General features: G+C 42.7%; 1 protein-coding gene across 1 annotated transcript in view; it reads right to left on the bottom strand.

Moving 5' to 3' along the window:
- LOC126349718 (kinesin-like protein KIF12) overlaps positions 1-22893 on the bottom strand; it is a 568557-nt gene that overhangs the window by 30568 nt on the left and 515096 nt on the right. The window contains exon 14 of the mRNA XM_050002454.1: positions 5049-5202. Coding sequence (XP_049858411.1) covers positions 5049-5202 — 154 coding nt within the window. The remainder of the gene's footprint in view (positions 1-5048; positions 5203-22893) is intronic.

The raw sequence follows: 22893 nt of genomic DNA, 5'->3' as shown, positions 1-22893 counted from the left end.
GAAATGTAACAGTCAGTTTGATTGTGTGCCTACTTAACGATGCCACATATGGGGTGATCACTATGTGGCCAATGTGTGGTCAGCGTGTTGTAGCAGTCAGTGTGATAGTGATGCTTACGTGCCTGTGCCACATGTAGGTTGCTCATTGTGTGGCCAATGTGCAACAGTCAATGTGATTTTGATGAGCAGCTGACTGTGCTACATTCAGAGTGACTGTAGCGTGGTCTGTGTGGTGTAACAGTGCGTGTAACTGTGGTGGCCACCAACTGTTCCACATAAATGGTGACCATTGGGTAACCTGCACAACGATGCAGTTTTTCAGTGAAGCACTCAGTGTAATTATGGTGCTCACCATCTGTGCCATGTATAGGGTAACGGGTGTGAGACCAAACTGTGGCCTGTGCGATATAACCATCATAGTGATTGTAGTGCCATCAACTGTGCCACATGTAGGATGACTGTTGTATGACCAATGTGTGGATTGTGCGTTGTAACAGTCAGTGTGAAAATGGATCCAACCTAACCGTGATACAGATAGGGTGGCCACTATATGACGAATATATGGCTTTCCCGGTGCAGCAGGGTGATTGTGGTGTCAACCAATGATGCCATATGTAGAGTGACTGTTGTGTGGCCAAAGCGCGGCTGGTGTAGTGTACCTATCAGTGTGATTGTGGTGCTTGATTGTGCTGCTCGCCTATCTGTGCCACATATGAGGTGATACTATACATATCTACTTCAATAAAGCGCATCATTTAATATATGATATATGCACTGCTGGCGTTACATATAGAAAGTGGTAATAGTCAAGTGACTAGACCAGGGGTTCCCAACAAAATTTTCTCGGCGACCCCCTCATCGAGCATGATTGGTACCTTGTCATATCACAGTATCAAGTACCTAAAAAAGCCAAATTAAGAGTTATTATACGTTTTCTATTTTTGGTACTTAGAAAAAAACACTGACATACTCGTTATTGGAAAAACATTGAGCTTAAAACTTTTTCAATTTAGCCATCATTGTTTTTGTTAAATTTTTTATTATTGTTCAAAATCTTTGTCTTCACATCTGGATGTTTAGTATAACAAACTCCGTAAAAAAAATAATGGCCGATTGTCGTCTGAAATGCGAGTTCCTGTGTAAAATGACTGTCAGTTGTCAGCTGCAAAAAGGCAGCTCGCGCATTCTAACGGCATACAGCAGAACTATTTGCCTCTATCTAATTCTAGTTTTGCGCTAGAGTGTGGTAGTGTCAGTGGGCTCTAGGAAGACGCTAGACGCAGAAGTTAGCGTTCTCTAGAGCTCTGCTCATGCAGGAAGCGGTCAAAACAAAAAAAATTGTTATCGTACGACACATATTTAATATATTTTTTTATTCTGATAGCATCTTGCGGACCCCTCTAGCATAGCTCGCGGATCCCTGGGGGTCCGCGGGCCACCTGTCGGGAACCATTGTACTAGACAATGCTGGATGGTAAATAAACTGGGTTTTAATGAGGAAAATACACTGCCCAAGAGCAATTTGTACCACTTGCATGCCTGCGAACTGTGTGGCCTCAGATTCAAGAGAAGTGGGGAATGAGAGGAGAAGCCTTGTGAACCTATAAAAAAAGAACTGTACTGTGAAATAGAAATGAGACAATAATCAAAATAAAGGTGTCTGTTAGAAAGTGCGTGAAATCAAATCTGATGCTGCGTACCATTCAATGTCGTGTTGCTCCACAAAACAATGGCTCTAATCTCTATGGGACTTAACATCTGAGGTCATCAGTCCCCTAGACTTAGAACTACTTAAACCTGACTAACCTAAGGACATCACACACATCCATGCCCAAGGCAGGATGCTAACCTGCGACCGCAGCAGCACCGCGGTTCCGAACTGAAGCGCCTAGAACCGCTCGACCACAGCGGCCGGCTGTTGCTCCACACCAAGCATTGTAACCTGCTGTGATATCCTTGGAATATCGTTCACAGGGTGGTCGATGCGTTGCTACACCAGCCTGTTGCTGCTCAGGTTATCAGGTAAAGGAGTTGTGTTCCTGCAATGACGCGCTCCATGTTCAGCTAGTCCCAAGCGTAATCTGTTGGGTTGTGACAGCACGTACTGCAGGTCACTCCATTCATTTGTTTCTTCCTCTTTCTTAGAGATAGGTGTTCATAATGTGGACGTGATGAGCTCGCGTATTATCATCTTGAAATATGAACCCATCAGTGAAATGTTGACGTTAGGACTGGACCATACATACTTACTCCCATTACTTATGAGCCCTTAAATTATCCACGAGCAGTGAGAGCTGCCCAGTATCCTTAGATGGTACCAATCCGGAACGTGGCCTATACCCACTTCCCTGATGAACTTGTAGATCTGCATGCCTGACCATGTATGAGTATCATATCACCTTCACACCCTTCTATAAGGATTATCAGGTGTCAGTGAAACACAGCAATTTTCGGTGAAGTGAACCTGCTGCCAGTGATCCAGGCTCTTCTCCTGGTGTTCCATTGCCCAATTTCTTCGCCCAAGGCTATCAAAGCGGGTTTTGCTGTAATTCATAATGGACTCCTAAAAGCAAATTGAGCCTCTAGCGACGGCTGTGCACTGCCTGCATAGACACACCCGTTCTCGTTGCCTTAGAAAAGGCAATGCACAGCTCTATTCCGTTCTGCAGATAATTTTAAATCAGGGGCAACCACAGGTGAAATACTTACACATATACACTACTGGCCATTAAAATTGCTACACCAAGATGAAATGCAGATGATAAATGGGTATTCATTATACTAGAACAGACATGTGATTACATTTTCACGCAATTTGGGTGCATAGATCCTGAGAAATCAGTACCTAGGACAATCACCTGTGACCGTAATGACGGCCTTGATACGCCTGGGCATTGAGTTAAACAGAGCTTGGATGGCGTGTACAGGTACAGCTGCCCATGCAGCTTCAACATAATACTACAGTCATCAGGAGTAGTGACTGGCGTATTGTGATGAGCCAGTTGCTCGGGCACCATTGACCAGACGTTTTCAATTGGTGAGAAATCTGGAGAATGTGCTGGCCAGGGCACCAGTCGAACATTTTCTGTATCCAGAAAGGCCCGCACAGAACCTGCAACATGCGGTCGTGCATTATCCTGCTGAAATGTAGGGTTTCGCAGGGATCGAATGAAGGGTAGAGTCACGGGTCGTAATACATCTGTATTGTAACGTTCACTGTTCAAAGTGCCGTCAATGCGAACAAGAGGTGACCGAGACGTGTAACCAACCAATGGTACCCCATGCCATCCTGCTGGGTGATGCTCCGGTATGGCGATGACGAATACACGCTTCCAATGTGCGTTCACCGCGATGTCGCCAAACATGGATTCGACCATCATGATGTTGTAAACTGAACCTGGATTCATCTAAAAAATGACGTTTTGCCATTCGTGCACCCAGATTCGTCGCTGAGTACACCATCGCAGGCGCTCCCGTCTGTGATTCAGCGTCAAGGGTAAACGCAGCCATGGTCTCTGAGCTGATAATCGATGCTGCTGCAAACGTCGTCGAACTGTTCGTGCAGATGGTTGTTGTCTTGAAAACGTCTCCATCTGTTGACTCAGGGATCGAGACGTGGATGCACGATCCGTTACAGCCATGCGGATAAGATGCCTGTCATCTCCACTGCTAGTGATACCAGGCCGTTGGGATCCAGCACGGCGTTCCGTATTACCCTCCTGAACCCATCGATTCCATATTCTGCTACAGTCATTGGATCTAGACCAACGCGAGCAGCAATGTCGCGATACGATAAACCGCAATCGCCATAGGCTGCAATCCGACCTTTATCAAAGTCGGAAAATTAATGGTACGTAGTTATTCTCCTTACACGAGGCATTACAACAACGTTTCACCAGGCAACGCCGGTCTACTGCTGTTTGTGTATGAGAAATCGGTTGGACACTTTCCTCATGTCAGCACGTTATAGGTGTCGCCACCGGCGCCAACCTTGTGTGAGTGCGCTGGAAAGCTAATCATATGCATATCACAGCATCTTCTTCCCGTCGGTTAAATTTCGCGTCTAAAGCACGTCATCATCGTGGTGTAGCAATTTTAATGGCCAGTAGTGTATATAGCTTACGGAACTTTCAAGCAGTAAAATACTGAAGTTAAAATGGATAAAAGTGATGAACATATAGCCGAATGAAAGCTCGTTAATCCATTATAGCTGTATTTATTGATGTCCTCGTAGATATTTGGTATGCAAACGATACTGGTTTTAAGCAATTTTGGTTTTAAGGTATTGCTGCCGGTACGACACACACCAAAGGTGCTGAGGATATCGTGTATCGGCGTCGCCCATTACACCTTGTCAGTCGTAAACTACAATAGCCATATGTAGCAGCAACAGATGCACCACAAAGATGCAACTAGAACTGTTGCGAAGCCAATAGTGCAGTAAATACAGGTATAATGGATCAACTACATTTCACTCAGCTAAATGTTCATCAGTTTTATTCATATTAACATCTGTATTTTACTGCTTGAAAGTTCTGTAAGCAATGTATCTGTTGTATTCTCTTCGAGATACGCACGAGCCATAATTTGTAGCTAGTGGTCATCAGACGCGGCTGTTGGCTGTGGGCAACTGCAGTGAGGAAGATCTGCAATGTATTGTAACGACTGAATGCTGAAATGACTTCGCTGTGGTGTAGACCAATTTGGAGGACATCCTTCCGTTCTGAGAACCATCCGTGCCGCAAATTAACAATGAATGTATGACTCAAGCTTGAAATGACTCTTTGAAGCATTCTGACAGACTGAATAGTCTACGCACGCTGCAATGTCTCGTTTAAGGCTGGAGACACTTTGCGCTCCACTGTACCACACTGAGAGTGCTAATCTACTTTAACTCTTTTACAAAGACAGAGATTTCCTTCAGTTGGGGAAAAATTAGAATAAAAAAAAGCACTGTGCAAGTCATGAGCGTGTTGGAAAACGGTTTTGAGCGATATGTCATTTAACAGTGAGAGTTCTCCAAGCGGCCTTGTGTAAGAGCGCAGTACCTTGGCAGCCTCCGGCGTCGGGCTGGACCAAACTGCTGAGCCGGTGGCCTGACCGCCCGCTGACGCCTCTGGGCCGTTGCCGTTGATGGAGGCGGCCAGCATCTCTGCGGAATAGGCGGGCCGCGCGGGGATGATGGGCGAGCGGCAGCACACCCTGCACGCACGCACACACGCACGCTACGCTGTTTACAAGGGGCAACTGAAGCAACGCTGTGGTGGACTACTTCCACAACATCTACATCTACATCTACATCCATACTCCGCAAGCCACCTGACGGTGTCTGGCGGAGGGTACTTTCAGTACCTCTATCGCTCCTCCCTTCTATTCCAGTCTCGTATTGTTCGTGGAAAGAAAGATTGTCGGTATGCCTATGAGTGGGCTCTAATCTCTCTGGTTTTATCCTCACGGTCTCTTCGCGAGATATACGTAGGAGGGAGCAATATACTGCTTGACTCCTCGGCGAAGGTGTGTTCTCGAAACTTCAACAAAAGCCCGTACCGAGCTACTGAGCGTCTCTCCTGCAGAGTCTTCCATTGGAGTTTATCTATCATCTCCGTAACGCTTTCGCGATTACTAAATGATCCTGTAACGAAGCGCGCTGCTCTCCGTTGGATCTTCTCTGTCCCTTCTATCAACCCTATCTGGAGCGGATCCCACACTGGTGAGCAGTATTCAAGCAGTGGGCGAACAAGCGTACTGTAACCTACATCCTTTGGTTTCGGACTGCATTTCCTTAGGATTATCCAACGAATCTCAGTCTGGCATCTGATTTACCGACTATTAATTTTATATGGTCATTCCATTTTAAATCATTCCTAATGCCTACGCCCAGATAATTTATGGAATTAACTGCTTCTAGTTGCTGGCCTGTTATATTGTAGCTAAATGATGAAGGATCTTTCGTTCTATGTATTCACAGCACTTGTCTACATTGATATTCAATTGCCATTCCCTCTACCATCCGTCAGTGCATTGCAGATCCTCCTGCATTTCAATACCATGCTGTTATCGTAAGGGGCACACTTCTGGCCCACCGGAGGAAAGGATGGAATATTATCTATGTCGGCAACCAGATTTACGGTTAATTAGCTCAGTGTGAGAACTTTGTTGTTGTTGTGGTCTTCAGTCCTGAGACTGGTTTGATGCAGCTCTCCATGCTACTCTATCCTGTGCAATCTTCTTCATCTCCCAGTACCTACTGCAACCTACATCCTTCTGAATCTGCTTAGTGAGAACTATAAGAGTAGTAAACGAGGTTAAGGAGTAATTGTGACATTCGGACACCGTGATTTTGACGATCACAGAAAGTCTACGAAAGGGTAGTCAGGCGGGAATTTGAGCCCTGCTCTTCCAGAATACGAATTGTGTCTTAACAACGCTCGACCCTGTTAACTCGAAAAAATACATCGGAGGCTGGTAACACTGTGAGAGGAATAATGGGGATCTGGCTATACGTCACGAAATGCTTAGGTAAGGGGTGATCACACACTCCGTCCTCCTCCCCTACTGACATAAAATACATTTTACACAGAGGTGCCACAGTCATGGGATATGTACATGTACATAAGGCAGTAGTATCTGGTACACAAGGAATAAAAGGGCAGTGCACTGACAGAGCTGTTTGTACTCAGGTGATTCATGTGACACGGTGGTCGTGATGAACACGTAATGGTAGTTGGAGCTAGCTTCATTGGACATACCAATTCGGAAATCGTTAGGGAATTCAATATCCCGAGATCCACAGTGTCAAGAGAGTGCCGAGAATACCACATTTCAGGCAATACCTATCCTAATAGTCGACGCAGTGGCCTATGGCCTTCACCTGCAGACCACCTGCAGAGAACATTACAGCCAGGAAAAGGCGTTCATTCAAGGGCTGATTGTATCTGCTACTGGGAACAAATACGACGTAGTTCGTGAGTCCACAGGAAAAAAACTAACAAGCCATGCGAAGCTGATGTTGTCCTCGATGGCGAGTGGTCATCAGAGACAAGGTGGTTCAAAGGGCTCTGAGCACTATGGGACTTAACTTCTGAGGTCATCAGTCTCCTAGAACTTAAGGACATCACACACATCCATGCCCGAGGCAGGATTCGAACCTGCGACCGTAGCGGTCGCGCGGCTCCAGACTGTAGCGCCTAGAACCGCTCGGCCACTTCGGCCTGCTCAGAGACAAGGGTATCGCCAGGAATCCCTAGGGAAGTGTAATAGGACCGCTGTTATTTTCTATATACATAAGTGATCTGGCTGACGGGCTGATGGTGCTTTGGTGTACAGGAAGGTGTCGAAGTTGTGTCACTGTAGGAGGATATAAAATGACTTAAACAAAATTTCTAGTTGGTGTGGTGAATGAAAGCTAGCTTTGAATGTAGAAAAATGTAAATCAGTGACTGCGAATAGGGAAAACAATGTTCGAATACAGCATTAATAGAGTCCTGCTTGACTCAGTAATGTCTATTAAATATCTAGGCGGGATGATACGAAGCGATATGAAATGAAATGAGCATGTTAGAATTGTAGTAGGAAAGGCGAATGGTCGACTTCAGTTTACTGGGAGAATTTTAGGAAAGTGTGGTTCATCTGTGAAGGAGACCACATACAGGACGCTAGTGCGACCCACTGTTGAGTGCAGTTCGAGTGTCTGGGATGCGCACCAGTCGGGTTGAAGGAAGACATCGAAGCAATTCAAAGGCAGCCTGCTACATTTGTTACCGCAGGTTCGAACAACACGCAAGTGTTACAGAGATGCTTTTGAAACCCAAATGGGAATTATTGGAGGGGGCGTTCAATTCGTGGAACGCTTTTGAGAAAATTTAGAGACCCGACATTTGAGGCTGACTGCAGAGCGATTCTACTGCCGCCAACGTTCATGTCGCGTAACGACCAAGAAGATAAGGTTAGAGAGATTAGGGCTCGTACGAAGGCATATAGATGGTCATTTTCCCCTCCTGTTTTAAAATGACCAGTGAAGGTGTAGGATATCGTGCACCACGCACCATACGGTGGCTTGTGTAGTATGTGTGCAGAAGTTATCTAAGGTAGATACAAAGTGACAAACTCTCTACAAATAAAAAAGTAAAAAAATTAAAAAAAGAAACAAAACAGAAAATCTGACCCCTCAAATGTGGGCGCAAACGTATTAAAGAGACAGTATTACCTATAGCTGCACCCTCCCATAGCCATAGTCTGCAGACTTGTGCACAAAATCGAGGTAAAAAGGAAGGATGATTAGGGTTTAAAATAGACTTAGAACCCTAAGTGAAATACTGATAATAGTACGATCTCACTTCGACTTGATATTGTGTAAATTACGACGTTGCTGTAGTTGTGAGATTTTATTGCTATTGTGCTTGTTATATCAGCTGCATGACACACATATGTCTCAAATTTTCGGGAGAACTGTAAAAGTGGGGGTGACGGGAAGTTACATTTGGTGTAGGAAGCGAGAGGAGATATTAACAAATGGTGAGTGGTGAGTACCCATCACCCCCCCCCCCCCCCCCCCACACACACACACACACACACTCGCCTGAGAACTGAACATTGGATCTGTAACTGGAGCAAAGAGTGCTAGTGATCTCCATGCATCTGGAACTGATAAAACATCTGCTAAGTGTAATGAGAAAACAATTAAATCTCTTGAAGCTCCTCCACCTGGTAGTGAGGTACAAACTTTTCTTCCTCTACTGGCATAATTATCTAAGACAGAAAATGTAAGAAGTGTTAATGATGGAGTTAAAAGAAAATTAGTTATTTATTTGAGGGAATTCTACAAGTGATGCTCAATTATTAATGGAACAAGTCAGTTACCAAATTCACCAATTTTAAAAGGTCTTTTTATAAAGAAAATTATTACAAATATTTGAACTGTAATAATTACATCATATATTTAAACATCTGAAATTAAACATCCAAATTGTCACAGTTAAGCTCAAATAAGTATAATTATTGAGTTCCTACTATTCCTGCCATGCTCTGAATAAGAATAATAAATTATCAGTGTTCTTATAATTCGTTGAGAATAATCAGTTTTGCTGTAAGATGGCTGAAATATTGGGTGGTAGAATGTAAATATATTTTTGACAGACTTTCTCTCTTACAAAAATTAGACTGCACTGCAATTTTAGAGATGCAATTTTTTACTAAGGCCTATAAGATTAGTCTTTTAATTATAATTTTAAAGCTTGTTAGTTTGTTTAATTTGAGTCCTTGAAATAACGAAATTAAAGTTCATGATGCGATTAATTGAGTGTTGAAATTATAACTGTTATTGATAAAATGAAATTAGATTTTTATGATTTAATTCTTCTTGATGACGAATTTTCTAAATAAGGTACAATAGTATGCAATAGTATAACGTAATAGTTGTAAAAATATTATACTTTTTATTATAATTGTTATTTTATTTCTGTTAGTGGGTGTATAATAATTTACTTTGGCAAAAATACTAGGAGTGGTGGTAATCTAACTGTTGGAAGAAATGATAAAAATGTTGTAAATTCAGTATTTTTTCACATTTATGTCTGAGTAAATCTAATTAAAAATTATTTGTTTAAGTATTGGAACAATAATTAGTCTTACAATGAATAAATAAAAAATTCAGTTCTCAAAATTTTCTCTCACAAATAATGATCTAATTATTCATCTTTAATTATAAATGATGAATATGCTAAAAGTTCTTGTAATGACTTTTGATTTAAACCTCCTGAGGCTCTCAAGATAATTCTTAAAGTAATAGTGAAAAATGAATGTTATTACTTCAATACAATATGGTAATTTTTTGGCTTTTTTTGCTGTTAGATAATTGATTTGGATTGATACTGCTATAACTTCTGGGAATCAGAAATGAAATGGAGCACCTGCTTTTTTAATAGTAATAAATATTATTATTGATGGAATTAAGTCTATTGCACCTTGTTGGGTATTACAGATGAATTGAAAGTATTGAAAATATTAATATCGTTGTTGTTATTGCTTGAACAATAAAATATTTAACTGATGATTCATTTATTAGTACGTTTTTGTTTTTTGATATTAGGGGGCTAAATCAGAGTAAGTTGATCTTAGTGCTTTACAGAACATTGTAAAATTGAGCTGTTGATCATAGTGTAGGCTACTGTTGGCTAACGTTTTTCAATACGACACGTCTCAGTATGAAAACAAAAAAGGGCCGACAGCCCAAAAAGAGTAACTGAAAAACCGTGTACGGTGTAGCGAATATGCTCTCTGAACAGAATCGAATAATATATAATACATAAGTCTTTTTTTTACAGTACCATTTTCAGTAAGTAAAGAATTTTGCACAGTGAATCCGTTGTTGTCTAAATCTCACCAAAGATAAATACAAAACATGTTTCATAGAAACTGATATGAGTATAAGATGTTCAAAAAGATGGACATTTCCTTGTAATTAATTGTCATTATTTCATAATATATGTAACTTCCTGGCAGATTAAAACTGTGTGCTGGACCGAGATTCGAACTCGAGTTCGAGTTTCAGACTGGCGAACAGTTTTAGTCTGCCAGGAAGTTTCATATCAGCGCACACTCCACTGCAGAGTGAAAACCTCATTCATAATATATGATCGGAACGTTTGAGCTGGAGTTACTATCGCGCAAATGAGTGGCAAGATTTCTCTCTATGAGTAAAGGAATTTCGAGAGAGACTGAAATAAAAGGCTACCTATGAATTGCTACAGAATCATCACTGATGGATAAAGTGCCACGGGGATTATTTGTGGCTGTTGAGTACTACTGCAATTTTACACACACATGCATCCTGTACAGAGAAATACGCAGGAATCTTCCAGAGCAGTTGCGTGTTGGCTCACTGTCTTTATACGGGAATGAACACCATTTGCTAGCGACTCTTGGCGTCTTTTACGCAACTAAAGGCGGAAGCATTACCTCATGCATCCGAAATTCCCGACATGAGTAATCGAGACCTCGATCTTTTTTCCAGGTGGAAGGAAACAATAAGGAAACCATTAATGCATGCCTCCCGAGAAGTGATCTTTACGGCGCATTACCCGAACTACTGACACATGACACGAACGTGGTTGCAAAATGGGAGGGGGGATCGTTGGAATATGGCCTCATAAACTAAATACACTGAAGATGGGTAAATTCAAGATGCCTGCGATGTCATATACCGGTACAACCTCATGATATGGGCTATTTTCCCACGCAGAATGGAACTGATTTTACAACGGGCTTGGTGCAAGAATGAAAGATTACAAGCGCCTGGCTTGCTTCCTTCCGTTAACACTTTCTGCTCCCTGTGATGATCGGAGGTATGTGGGACACATGATTCTCATCACTTTATCTAACTCTCATTGCCGTAGCTGATTCTGGGTCTGTATTAGATAAAAAAAATTGCAGGGGTTGTCTGTCGCTTACGTCGCTTCGGCCGTGGGCATTCGTGGGAACCTTGCAGTTATTTTCCCCAGAGGTCGGGGAACGGCCGATGCACGAAACGTGGGGAACAAAGGGTCAGCCCTCTCATAGTATTAAGTCGCTGGTTTACCTGGGTGGTAGAGTCACTCGAGCGAGGTTTGCGGGAATCTCGTATCACTCAAAGAAGTACGGGATTTTCGGTGTTGTGACATACGGTAGTGTCCGGTGCCCAGCTAGCGGGTCTTGTGTCTATGTAGGGTCGCAACGTCGCTCTTAAAATACTGATGTTGAGACAGTGATGTTCACACGGAAAAATCTCTCTTAAAAACGATACATCGATTTTTTTTGAGATTTCTATGTATTTTAGACATATTAGAAGAAGCACACCGAAATGATTTCATTGTCAAGTAGCATAATAACAGAATGTAAGTTTTGATGTCAGAGATATTTTAAAACACAAAGGAACCGGAAATAGTCGCCTTTTTCTTCATAAACCTACCTACTTCTTCCTGCCTTTACTGACGTTAATTTACGTTAGGTGCAATGAGACTGACCGATGCGATCATTAATTATCTTCATACGAATCATATTACGAAGCTAAATAAAATGGATCTTGCAAAGAAAATCCTTTTTTATCATTAAAACAAATTATTTTTTTGATTGTAGCAACTTTGAAACAGAATTTAGGAAAAGAAAATTAGATAATCTAGTCCCTAGAAGTGTGTTTCTTTCTTGGGTAATAGTTGATCCAGCCTCCGAGAGCGAGCGCTCGCTTGGCACAAATTTTGGGAAAAGTAACTTCATGTCCAGGTACACTGTTTTTCCACTGATCCATCGTCCGATGTTTATGCTCCTTACACCAAGCGAGGCGTCGTTTGGCATTTACCGGCGTGATGTGTTGATGTGTGGCTTACGACCAGCCGCTCGACCATGAAATCAAAGTTTTCTCACCTCCCGCCTAACTGTCATAGTACTTGCAGTGGGACCTGTTGTAGTCTGGAATTGCTGTGAGGATCTGTATAGATGTCTGCCTATCACACATTACGACGCTCTTCAACTGTCGGCGGTCGCTGTCAGTCAATAGATGAGGACGGCCTGTACGCTTTTGTGCTGTACGTGTCCCTTCACGTTTCCACTTCACTACCACATCGGAAACAGTGAACCTAGGGATGTTTAGGAGTGTGGAAATCCCGCATACAGACGTATGACACAAGTGACACCCAATCACCTGAGCACGTTCGAAGTCCGTGAGTTCCGTAGAGTACCCCATTCTGCTCTCTCACGTTGTCTAATCACTACTGAGGTAGCTGATATGGAGTACCTGACAGTAGGTGACAGCACAACGCACCTAATGTGAGAAACGTATGTTTTTGGGGGTGTCCGGATACTTTTGATAACATAGTGTATGTCTTTGTTTCCAACTTGTGTGACTGTCCTTTTTAGAGCTGTACTGCCTACTGTGCTATTCCTTATTGTACTATCTATAGCCTCAGAGAACTTCAGTCGTATCTCTTCATTCCTTAGTACTTTAGTATCCCATTCTTTTTTTTGCGTATTGATTCTTCCTCACTAACCTCCTAAAGTTCAGCCTACTTTTCATCATACTACATTGTGGTCTGAGCCTATATCTGCTACAATCCAGTATCTGATTTCGTATTCTGTGTCTGACCATGCTGTAATCTAACTGAAATCTTCCCTTATCACCCGGCTCACCCATGGTGCCTCTGCAGACGTCCGTAGTTACGTCCTTCCCCAAGTATATCTCCGTCTCTTGTGATTCTTGAACAGAGTATTCGCTATTATTAGCTGAAATTTATTACAGAGCTGGATTAGTCTTTCTGCTCTCTCATTCCTAGCACGAAGACCGTATTCTCCCGTGCCTCTTTCTTCTACTCCTTCACCAGAGATTGGTGAGCACTGTGCAGCACCGACTCGTTAGATGGAAATTTATCTCTTTTATAAGCGTACACAGACGCCACAGTGTCGTTAGATTGCAATTATGAAGATAGATTCTATTCAGTTCAGTTTCGATAATCAACCACTGCATAGCTAAATTCAGATTCGTGAGGTTTATTCTCATCATTGAGGGAACGTGCGGCTTGAATCCTTTATCCTTCCCTGCACATCATAGTTGCTCTGATGTGCTGTTTATTAAATTTAATGAGTATCTGTTGGTTGTCTTGTGTACGAAGTCGAAGTTTTGCAATGAGTCATTCATTTATTATGATTTGAATTTCATTTAAAGTATATAGTATTCCCTTATTATCAACTGTTTTTTAATTGATTTTATAGCAATTCTCCACCTTAGGGTCTCATTTTAGGGACAAGGAGGAGGAGGAGAATATTGTTTAAGTCCCGTCGACAAAGAGGTCCTTAGAGACGGAGCACTAGCTCGGATTAGAGAACGATAGGGAAGGAAATCAGCCTCACCTTTTCAAAGGAATCGTCCCGGCATTTACCTGAAGTGATTTAGGAAAATCAAGGAAATTCTAAATCTGGATGGCCGCATGCAGGTTTGAACCGTCGTCCTCCCGTATGCGAGTCGTGAGCTAACTACTGCGCCATCTCGCTCGATCATTTTAGGGCCGAATTTCAGATAACGCATTTCGATTGTGTTAACATCGGGTCTTAAGGGATGCGTCGGAGTCTAGATAGTCTCTGACTCCGGTAACGATTTCTAAGTTCACACACGCGGAGTATTGCAAGAACACTACAAAATTTCAGCATTTAAATCTACACTTATATTCTGAAGGCCATGTTACAGCGTATGGTAGAGGATACTTCCAGCACTACTATCACTTCCCGTTCCATTGCGGACGAGAATCACTCTCGGTAAGCCTGAGGGTGAACTCTAATTTATCTGATTTTCAGTCATGATCGCAAATCCCGTCTCAAGTGAAAAGTACTAAAGATCACTCGTTGTTCAAGGAGCGGGTACTGAACTTAGAAGACCATCCGCAGCATAGTAAAAATAAAAGAGCAGATTTCGAGTAAGTCTGCAGCAGTAGGAGGATGTAGTGCACACGATAAAGTACGGATATTCAAGGGAGGTCAAGGCGCACTTGTTACAAAATCAGTGTTTGTGCGTTTCATGGATGCCCGATACAATTTACAGGATGTATATGATAGTGACCTACTACGTTACGCACATCAAATTTCGCCGACGTAGTTTATACCGATTTCAAGGGAAGCAATAGATGGTTGCATAACTTCAAACTGTGATACGAAATTGGAAGACGTAAAATAACGGAATTTCAAACAAAGCGTCAACCTGACGATGCACAGAAAACTGCGGAAACAGTCCGAAAATTTATGGATAAGATAGACAATCTTATACTATCGTTCGGTAAGGTATCTGTTTTCAACTCAGAACAATCGGGATTTGAAGAGGAAATGCATAAGGCTTAACGCATTCGCATGTAAGTATTCAGACTGTTGATCTGGATGGAAATTTGGCTGGAAGGTTATTCCCTGTGCTTCGAGAAGTTGGAGGTGCTCTGCCCCCTACGATTCTTTCTCGTGTGTGTGATCTTGCAACGGCAGTAGAGAATATTTATGCCACTGCAAGCTGGAGTCGTAAATTGGGTTTAAGAGAACTACAACTATGGTAAGAGCACTGCCTTTGCCCAATATCTTGTCAAAATAACTTACTTATGCTTCATTCCTGGTCTGTGTATAAAAATCATACTGGCTTAGAGCAAGCCATCCCTGCTGAAAAGTGTATGATATTGTAGTTCATATCACCTGGAACCGGTGGACAAATTCGGACTCCGGATGTTTTTTTTCCCGTGCCTACAAAACATATTATCGCACTACCTGCAGCTACGCCTTAAAGGATAGCGTTTCACGATAACCTGCACGACGTACTGTTTCGTATTCGGTTGAATGTCATCACATTCATCTATATCTACATCTACAACTACGTGATTACTCTGCTATTCACAATAAAGTGCCTGGCACAGGGCTCAATGAACCACCTTGAAGCTGTCTCTCTATCTTTCCACTCTCGGACGGCGCGCGGGAATAACGAACACTTAAATTTTTCTCAGCGAGTCCTGATTTCTCTTTATCGTGATGATCACTTCTCTCTATGTAGGTGGGTGCCAACAGAATGTTTTCGCAATCGGAGGGGAAAACTGGTGACTGAAATTAGTTTTAATGATTTCCACTCCATTTCACGTATCATTTCTGTTGCACTATCTCCCCTATTTCGCTATAAAAGAAAACGAAATGTCCTTATTTGACCTTTTTCGATGTCATTGGTCAGTCCAACCTGATACGGATCCCACACCGCACAGCAATACTCCAGGACAGGGTGAACAAGCGTGGTATAAGCAGTCTTTTTTTGTAGATATGTTGCACGTTCTTAGTATTCTGCCAATGAATCGCGATCTTTGGTTTGCTCTACCCACAAGATTATCTATGTGAACGTTCCAATTTACGTCATTTGTAATTGTAATCCCTAATCATTTAGTTGAATTTACAGCCTTCGGATTTATGTGACTTATCGCGTCATCGAAATTTAGCGCATTTCTTTTAGTACTCATGCGAATGATTTCATACTTTTCTTTATTCAGGGTCAGTTGCCACATTTCACACCATACAGATATCTTATCTAAATCATTTTACAATTCGTTTTGGTCATCTGATGACTTTATAAGACGGTAAATGACAGAATCATCTGCAAATAGTCTAAGAGGGCTACTTGGATTGTCTCTTATGTCGTTAATATAGATCAGGAACAATAGAGAGCCTATAACAGTTCTCTGGAGAACGCCAGATATTACTTCTGTTTTACTCGATGACTTTCCGTCTATTACTACGAACTGTGACCTTTTTGACAGGAAGTCACGAATCCAGTGGCACAACTGAGGTGATATTCCATAGGCACGCAGTTTGGTTAGAAGACGCTTGTGAGGAATGGTGTCGAAAGCCTTCTGGAAATCTAAAAATGTGGTATCAATTTGACGTCCCCTGTCGATAGTACTCATTGCTTCACGAGTATAAAGAGCTAGTTGTTTCACAAGAACGATATGTCTTGAATCCATGCTGACTATGCGTCAATAAATCGTTTTCTTCGCGGTACTTCATAATGTTCGAATACAGTATATGTTCTAAAACCCTACTGCAAATCGACGTTAGTGATATGGGCCTGTAATTCAGCGGATTACTCCTATTTCCATTTTTGGGTATTGGTGTGACTTGAGCAGTTTTCCAGGATTTAGGTACGGACCTTTCTATGAGTGAGCGGTTGTATATAATTGCTAAATATGGAGCTATTGTACCTGATTGGTATACAATCTGGACCAGAGGCCTTGCCTTTATCTAGTGATATAAGCTGCTTCTTTACACCGAAGGTATATACTTCTATGTTTCTCATCTTGGCAGTTATTCTTGATTGGAAATAAACTCAAGGTTTCTTTGAAATGTTCAGGAATTATATCTTCTGAGTCGGGGGGTCGGTAAAACGATCCAATTAATAGTTTAATCCGATTGTCAAGTGTATCCTTTACACATACTATTTCGCAGGAACTATCAACTTCAATTTCATTGGAAGGTAAACTACTTCTGACGGCAATAAATACTCCACCACCAACCGCAATTAATTTATTCTTTCTGAACACTGTTAGGTCATTTAAAAAAAATTCGCCTGAACTTATTTCCGGATTTAGTCAGCTTTCCGTACCTATAACTACTCGAATTTGAGCTTCAGTGCTTTCTGTTAGGGCTTGGAGCTCTGGTTCTTTCCCAACACAGCAACAACAATTTACAGCTACAATACCGATTTTTGTTACAACTACCTTACTGTGTTTTACCTGTCCCTTTTAGATGGACGCCCTTTCTGTGGTTTTCTGAGACCCTCTGACCTAAAAAGCCACCCAGTCCCTTCCACACAGCCCCGCTACCCGTGTAGCCGCTTCCTGTGTTTAGTGGACTCATACACTACCCAATGGCGCAAGTGAAGGAATCTGCAGCCTAACGGTCACAGAACCACCTGAGCGTCTGATTCAGAACCTCCACTCAGCTCTGTACCAAAGGACCACAGTCAGTTCTATCGATGATGACTCAGATGATCAAAATCTCCTCTGATCCAAAGTGACACATGTCATTGGTACCGACATGAGCCACCACCTGCAGTTGGCTGCACTCTGTTCTCTCCATGGCATCCGGAAGTACCCTTTCCACATCCGGAATGACTCCTCCTGGTATGCACATGGACTGCACACTGGCTTCCTTACCCTTCCCCTCCTTGGCAGCCATGTTCCTCAGGTGCCCCATTACGTGCCTAACGTTGGAGCTCCCAACTACCAGCAAACCCACCCTCTGTGAATGCCCAGACCTTGCGAGCCAAGAGGTTTCCTCTGGGACAGGGTGGACGACTGCATCTGGCTTAGAGACTTCATCAGCCACAGAAAACGCTCGAAACCTGTTTGTCAAACAAACAAGGGAGGACCTATGATCAGCCCCTCGGAAAGTCTTTCGTTACCTGCCAGACTTTGGAATGATCTCCCACTCGACAATGGGTGAGGCGTCAACATCAGTGCAGACAGTACCCGGGATGGCCCAGCAGTGGACATCCCTCGCATCCCCGCGTCCGATCTCCCACAGTGATGCACCTTGGCAGCAGCCTCAAGCTGTTTGACAGAAGCCAATACCACCTGGAGCTGTGAGCGAAGAGTCACCAACTCAACTCTCATCTGTACACAGCAATCACAGTCCCTATCCATTACTGAAGTCGCTCCTGTTAGAATCTCATAAAAACATATAACAAACGAATGGTGTACTCGCATTATTAGCAGCAGGAACTCGAGGTGTTCTCTCACAGACGCTCTAACCAACACATTCCATCAATTCTCATAATCCCATTACACCAGTATAATTCTACATGCATTCTTTAAGTGTGTGTACATAGCTGAATGTCTGGTATGGGTTGTAACTCCCAAGGAGTTCGGCCGGCCAGAGTGGCTGTGCGGTTCTAGGCGCTACAGTCTGGAACTGGGCGACCGCTACGGTCGAGGTTCGAATCCTGCCTCAGGCATGGATGTGTGTGATGTCCTTAGGTTAGTTAGGTTTAACTAGTTCTAAGTTACAGGCGACTGATGACCTCAGAAGTTAAGTCACATAGTGCTCAGAGCTATTTGAACCATTTCTTTTCCCCAAGGAGTTCGTTTTCGATCTTGATGGTGAGAACCCTTGCGATCACAGTGGGGTGCCATTTTGCATTTGCTGTTCATGGTGCAAGTTAATGGTTTGTTTTGAACAATTCTTGGATGTCGACAACGTCCATATTGTGAGGTGTAATACTTACATCCCATAGAAGGTTGATCTCTGCAGCTCCTAGACACCCTGCTGACACAGATGGTGAGGCACTAGCAGCTAATATTTTTACTGTCGTAACTGTTAACACAACACTTTCAAATGAGAATTACTGAAGACCGAAGTAGCGACCAAGCATTCAAGGAATTCCTTGTCAGCCTATAAAAGATTTTCGTAAAATTAGTTTCATGTGGTAGTTTCACTTCATATTGCCCCAGACTGTTACACTTAGATAATTCACGTGTTTTACTGCTGTGCATAACACCAGTAGTATAATAGAATAGTAATGGAGATAATTCACGTGTTTTACTGCTTTGCATAACACCAGTAGTATAATAGAATAGTAATGGATCTTTCCGGGTATTTATGTGCAATACGTTACATTTATTTACGTTCAAGGTCAACTGCCAGTCCTTACACTAATCACCGATGCTCTGAAACTTTTCCTGCATATAGCTGTAGTCTTCTGGCGTTGTAACCTTCTTATAGACAACAGTTTCGCCCGACAAGAGCCTCGTAGTGCCCCAAATGTTATCTACTAGATCATTAATATGGACTGCTGTGCAAAATGTAAGGGTGAAAGTAACTTTCGCATGTTGTGCCACTGACAACTAACATAACTCGATGAAACTTGGACCATACACAGAAAGAACTGCCACAGTATAGTACCGAAGGGTAATGAAGCAGTGACACCAACAGAAATGACATTTTTATTCGAAGACAATAATTATAGTAAAGTCACCGCTATTCTTGATGGTTTCCTATATTATATTACAAAAGGCGGAACATGGTGTGTGATCATCAAGAATGGCGATAGAAGTTCTCCAACGTGCTCCGATACTAGTTTAAGGGAAGTTGGAACGCCCTATCCCGGCAATGCTAAATTTAGTGACTTGGCTTCTCTGTATTTCAGGAACCACTGTAGCCATTGATATGGAGCTTCTACAGGACATTAAACTGTATGTTCCGAGCCTACTGAACTACAATAATTGCATTTCAGCCACTGCTTTCGGAAATACAATTTTTAATTACGTGGTTAAAAATTTGTGTACTTTTTTGTACGTTATCCTCAATAATTTTAACTGTATATAACATTATGTTCTTTTAGTTCAGTAGACTCAGAATATGTATCTTAATACTCCCTGAAAATTTGAATACTCTACTCGAAGTGGTTTCTGAGACTTAGGGTAAAATGCAAAAGAAAATGTAAATTTTCAGGAACATCTTCTAAAGTTTGAAAAGCCTGTAACTCAATTAATATATGCTTAATTTTTTATTTTTAGACACTCAGAAGCACCATGCACCACACTGTATATCATCCTCTTGATCTTCTTCCAAGTTTTTTTCTTTTTTATTCTTTCTTTCAGTTGCCAACTGTGCTGCATACTCTGCATTTTCAATGCGAACCTTATCCATTAGTTCAAGTTCTCTGATGCAGTTTGCACCAGGATTAAGTCGCCTATGCTGTAGCACTTTCACCCTACCAATGTTGCCGTCATTAAAATCAATAACAGCATGGTAGACTCCCCTCCCCCCTTTAGTGTCTTCATTCCAACAAAAACTTTTTTTGTAAGCGAGTCCATATAAGGTTATCGAACGACTCACTGGGATTTTGAGTCTGAGCATGCACACGCTTATTCAGTAATTCAGGATTTGCCAGGTCTCTGTAAATAGATCTTATAATATCCGTGACTGCTGCTGGGATGGAATGTTTATGGCTGTATGAACCGTTTGAGTTCTGGGCATTGCGGTAATTACACCATGAATAAGGTCCAAGAGGGCAAAGGTGGTGTATTGGTTTTTCATCACCTGACAGTCTGTGGAAGAAGGTAGCCCATACTGCCTGCTTCATTTTCAACAAATCCTCAGTATTATTTCTAATGGCCATCCCGTAATACTGCTGTAGTTCATCAATCATTTGGTCTGTCAGGCTGCTTCTTATGGTTTTACCACCAGAAAGTTTCTTCTCTCTCAAACTTCGTTTCAACTTCCTCAGCACGCTGTCCATCCTCCCGTAACGAACACGTAATTTAACCTTTATAACACAGCAATCCACAGCCTTCTCTATAAAATATTACCGATTTTGTTAGAGCCTGAAGTAAAGCACAAAAAATTTTAACGTTTTCAACCGGTGTAGATTATATTTAATAAAATAAAATAAAGTACTTCACATATGAGTTTATAAGTGATACATATATTACTTTATTCGGAAAATTGCAAATTTTATAATGATATAAAAATCTGAAAATTTGGAAAAAAAATTTCCATTGTAACTCCTCTTAAGTTTGGTGCGGAATTCTTGTGGTAGGGCGTTATATTCTTCCACCAGTTCAATTGACAACTGCTGATGGTGGTTGGTGCGTGTGGAAGTACTGCACACGTCTCCTCAAGGCATTTAGCATGTAAGCGATGGATTTTAAGTCAGGGCAACGGGCGCGCCAGGCCACTTGCCGAATATACTGCCATTGCAAGAACTCTTCCACTTTCGCTGCGCGATGCGGTTGCGCATTGTCATCCATAAAAATGAAGCCAGTGCCGAATAAACCTCTGAAAGATGCACATAAGGAAGAAGTACAGTGCCACAATAGCGCTGACCGGTGAGTGTAGAGTGTTCAAAACTCTGAAGGTCAGTGTACCCATGGAACACTGTGCTTCCCCATACACACGCAGCATCAAATCGATCATGGCTACGAAGTCTTTCGCGACGTATTTCTTGAATAAAAATCTCTCGGTATACATGCCTTCAGAATAAAACTCCAAGCTTTCGACCACTACCTCCATGGTCGCCGTCAGGGCTAAAACTGACTGTGTTTAAACTATTTTTTCCTTTATTAATTTTCAATTCCCCCGAAGGGGGTGGGCTGGCAGCAGCTTAGTACGCTGCTCTACAGCCTACAGACTTTTTTAAAAAACGGAACAAGAAAAACAGGCGACAAAACGGTGTAAAATGGCGGAAAAATGCGGAAAGTTAAAACAGAAAGCAAAGGGGTTGGCAATGTTAATAAAATACACAGGAATCAGACAAGCAACAAAGTAGACACACAATTAAAAAAACATGGCGACAGTCTGGTTTCTGTTCGCAAGAGATAAAAAATCACACCCAGCGACAGTATGATGGCCGTTCCCAACACTTCCAAAAAGACACACAAAACGGAACACTCACTGTAAAACACTGCACGAAAAAGGCGGCACAAAGATGGCACTCCCGAGCCAAGGGCAGATGGGGGGGGGGGGGACCTGGAGGAGGGGGAAAAACAAGGAGGGAGGAGAGGATAAAAAACGAAAAGTGGGGGGGGGGGGCAAGGAGGGAGAGGACTCATAAGGGGGGAGTGGGACAGGGCAGACGCGCGAGGGAATGAGAAAAGGCAGAGGAGGGAAATGCAAAAAGACTCGGGGGAGAGAAGAGGGCAGAGATAGGGGAGGTGGGGAAAAAAGAGGATGGAAGGGGGGGAGAGGGATCCCGGGAAAAGGACAGAGGAAAGGATGGGGAGTGAGGATCAGAGTTGATAGGAGGGATAAATGGAGGGGGAGAGGGCATCATCTGGGAGGGGGAGTTGATGGAAGCCACCTTGGGAAAGGAGATGAAGGGTGTACAGATGGAGGGTAGAGGGGACACAACAGTGAAGACGTGGCAGGGGGCAGGGATGGGAGAGGAGAGGAGCAACCAGGGGGTGAGGGGGATCAAGACGGCGGGAGGCGTAGAGGATGCGGATATGTTCAAGGAATAGGACCAGATGGGGGAAAGGAATGAGGTCATAGAGGATCCACGTGGAAGACGGGTGGCGTATACGGAAGGTGAGGTGGAGTTCAAGGATCTGGAGGGACTTATAGAAGCGTGGGGGGGGGGGTGTCTTAAACTAGCAAGGCTCCCACTTTTATATGCAAAGGACGGCTTCTGATTGGCTGGAATACGTCATAGCAACACCGATATGGCGCGTAGTGAAGTGGTGCCCTCTACTTCCATAGATGTAGTTTCTATCCCGTGTTGCTTGCAGCACCATCCCTTGAATCAGGAGGTAAAGTGTTGGAAGTTTTCCTCTAAGATAATAACTTTAATAGAGACAACGGCTATGCACTTAGCAACACCTGGAAGAGTGCACTGGATAAAGAAAAATCGCAGAGGAAAACTTA

Source organism: Schistocerca gregaria, chromosome 1 (genome assembly GCF_023897955.1).
Source record: "Schistocerca gregaria isolate iqSchGreg1 chromosome 1, iqSchGreg1.2, whole genome shotgun sequence".
Taxonomy (NCBI): Eukaryota; Metazoa; Arthropoda; class Insecta; order Orthoptera; family Acrididae; genus Schistocerca; species Schistocerca gregaria.
Note: the sequence above shows the minus strand (reverse complement) of the source record. Positions and strands in the feature narration are given on the sequence as shown.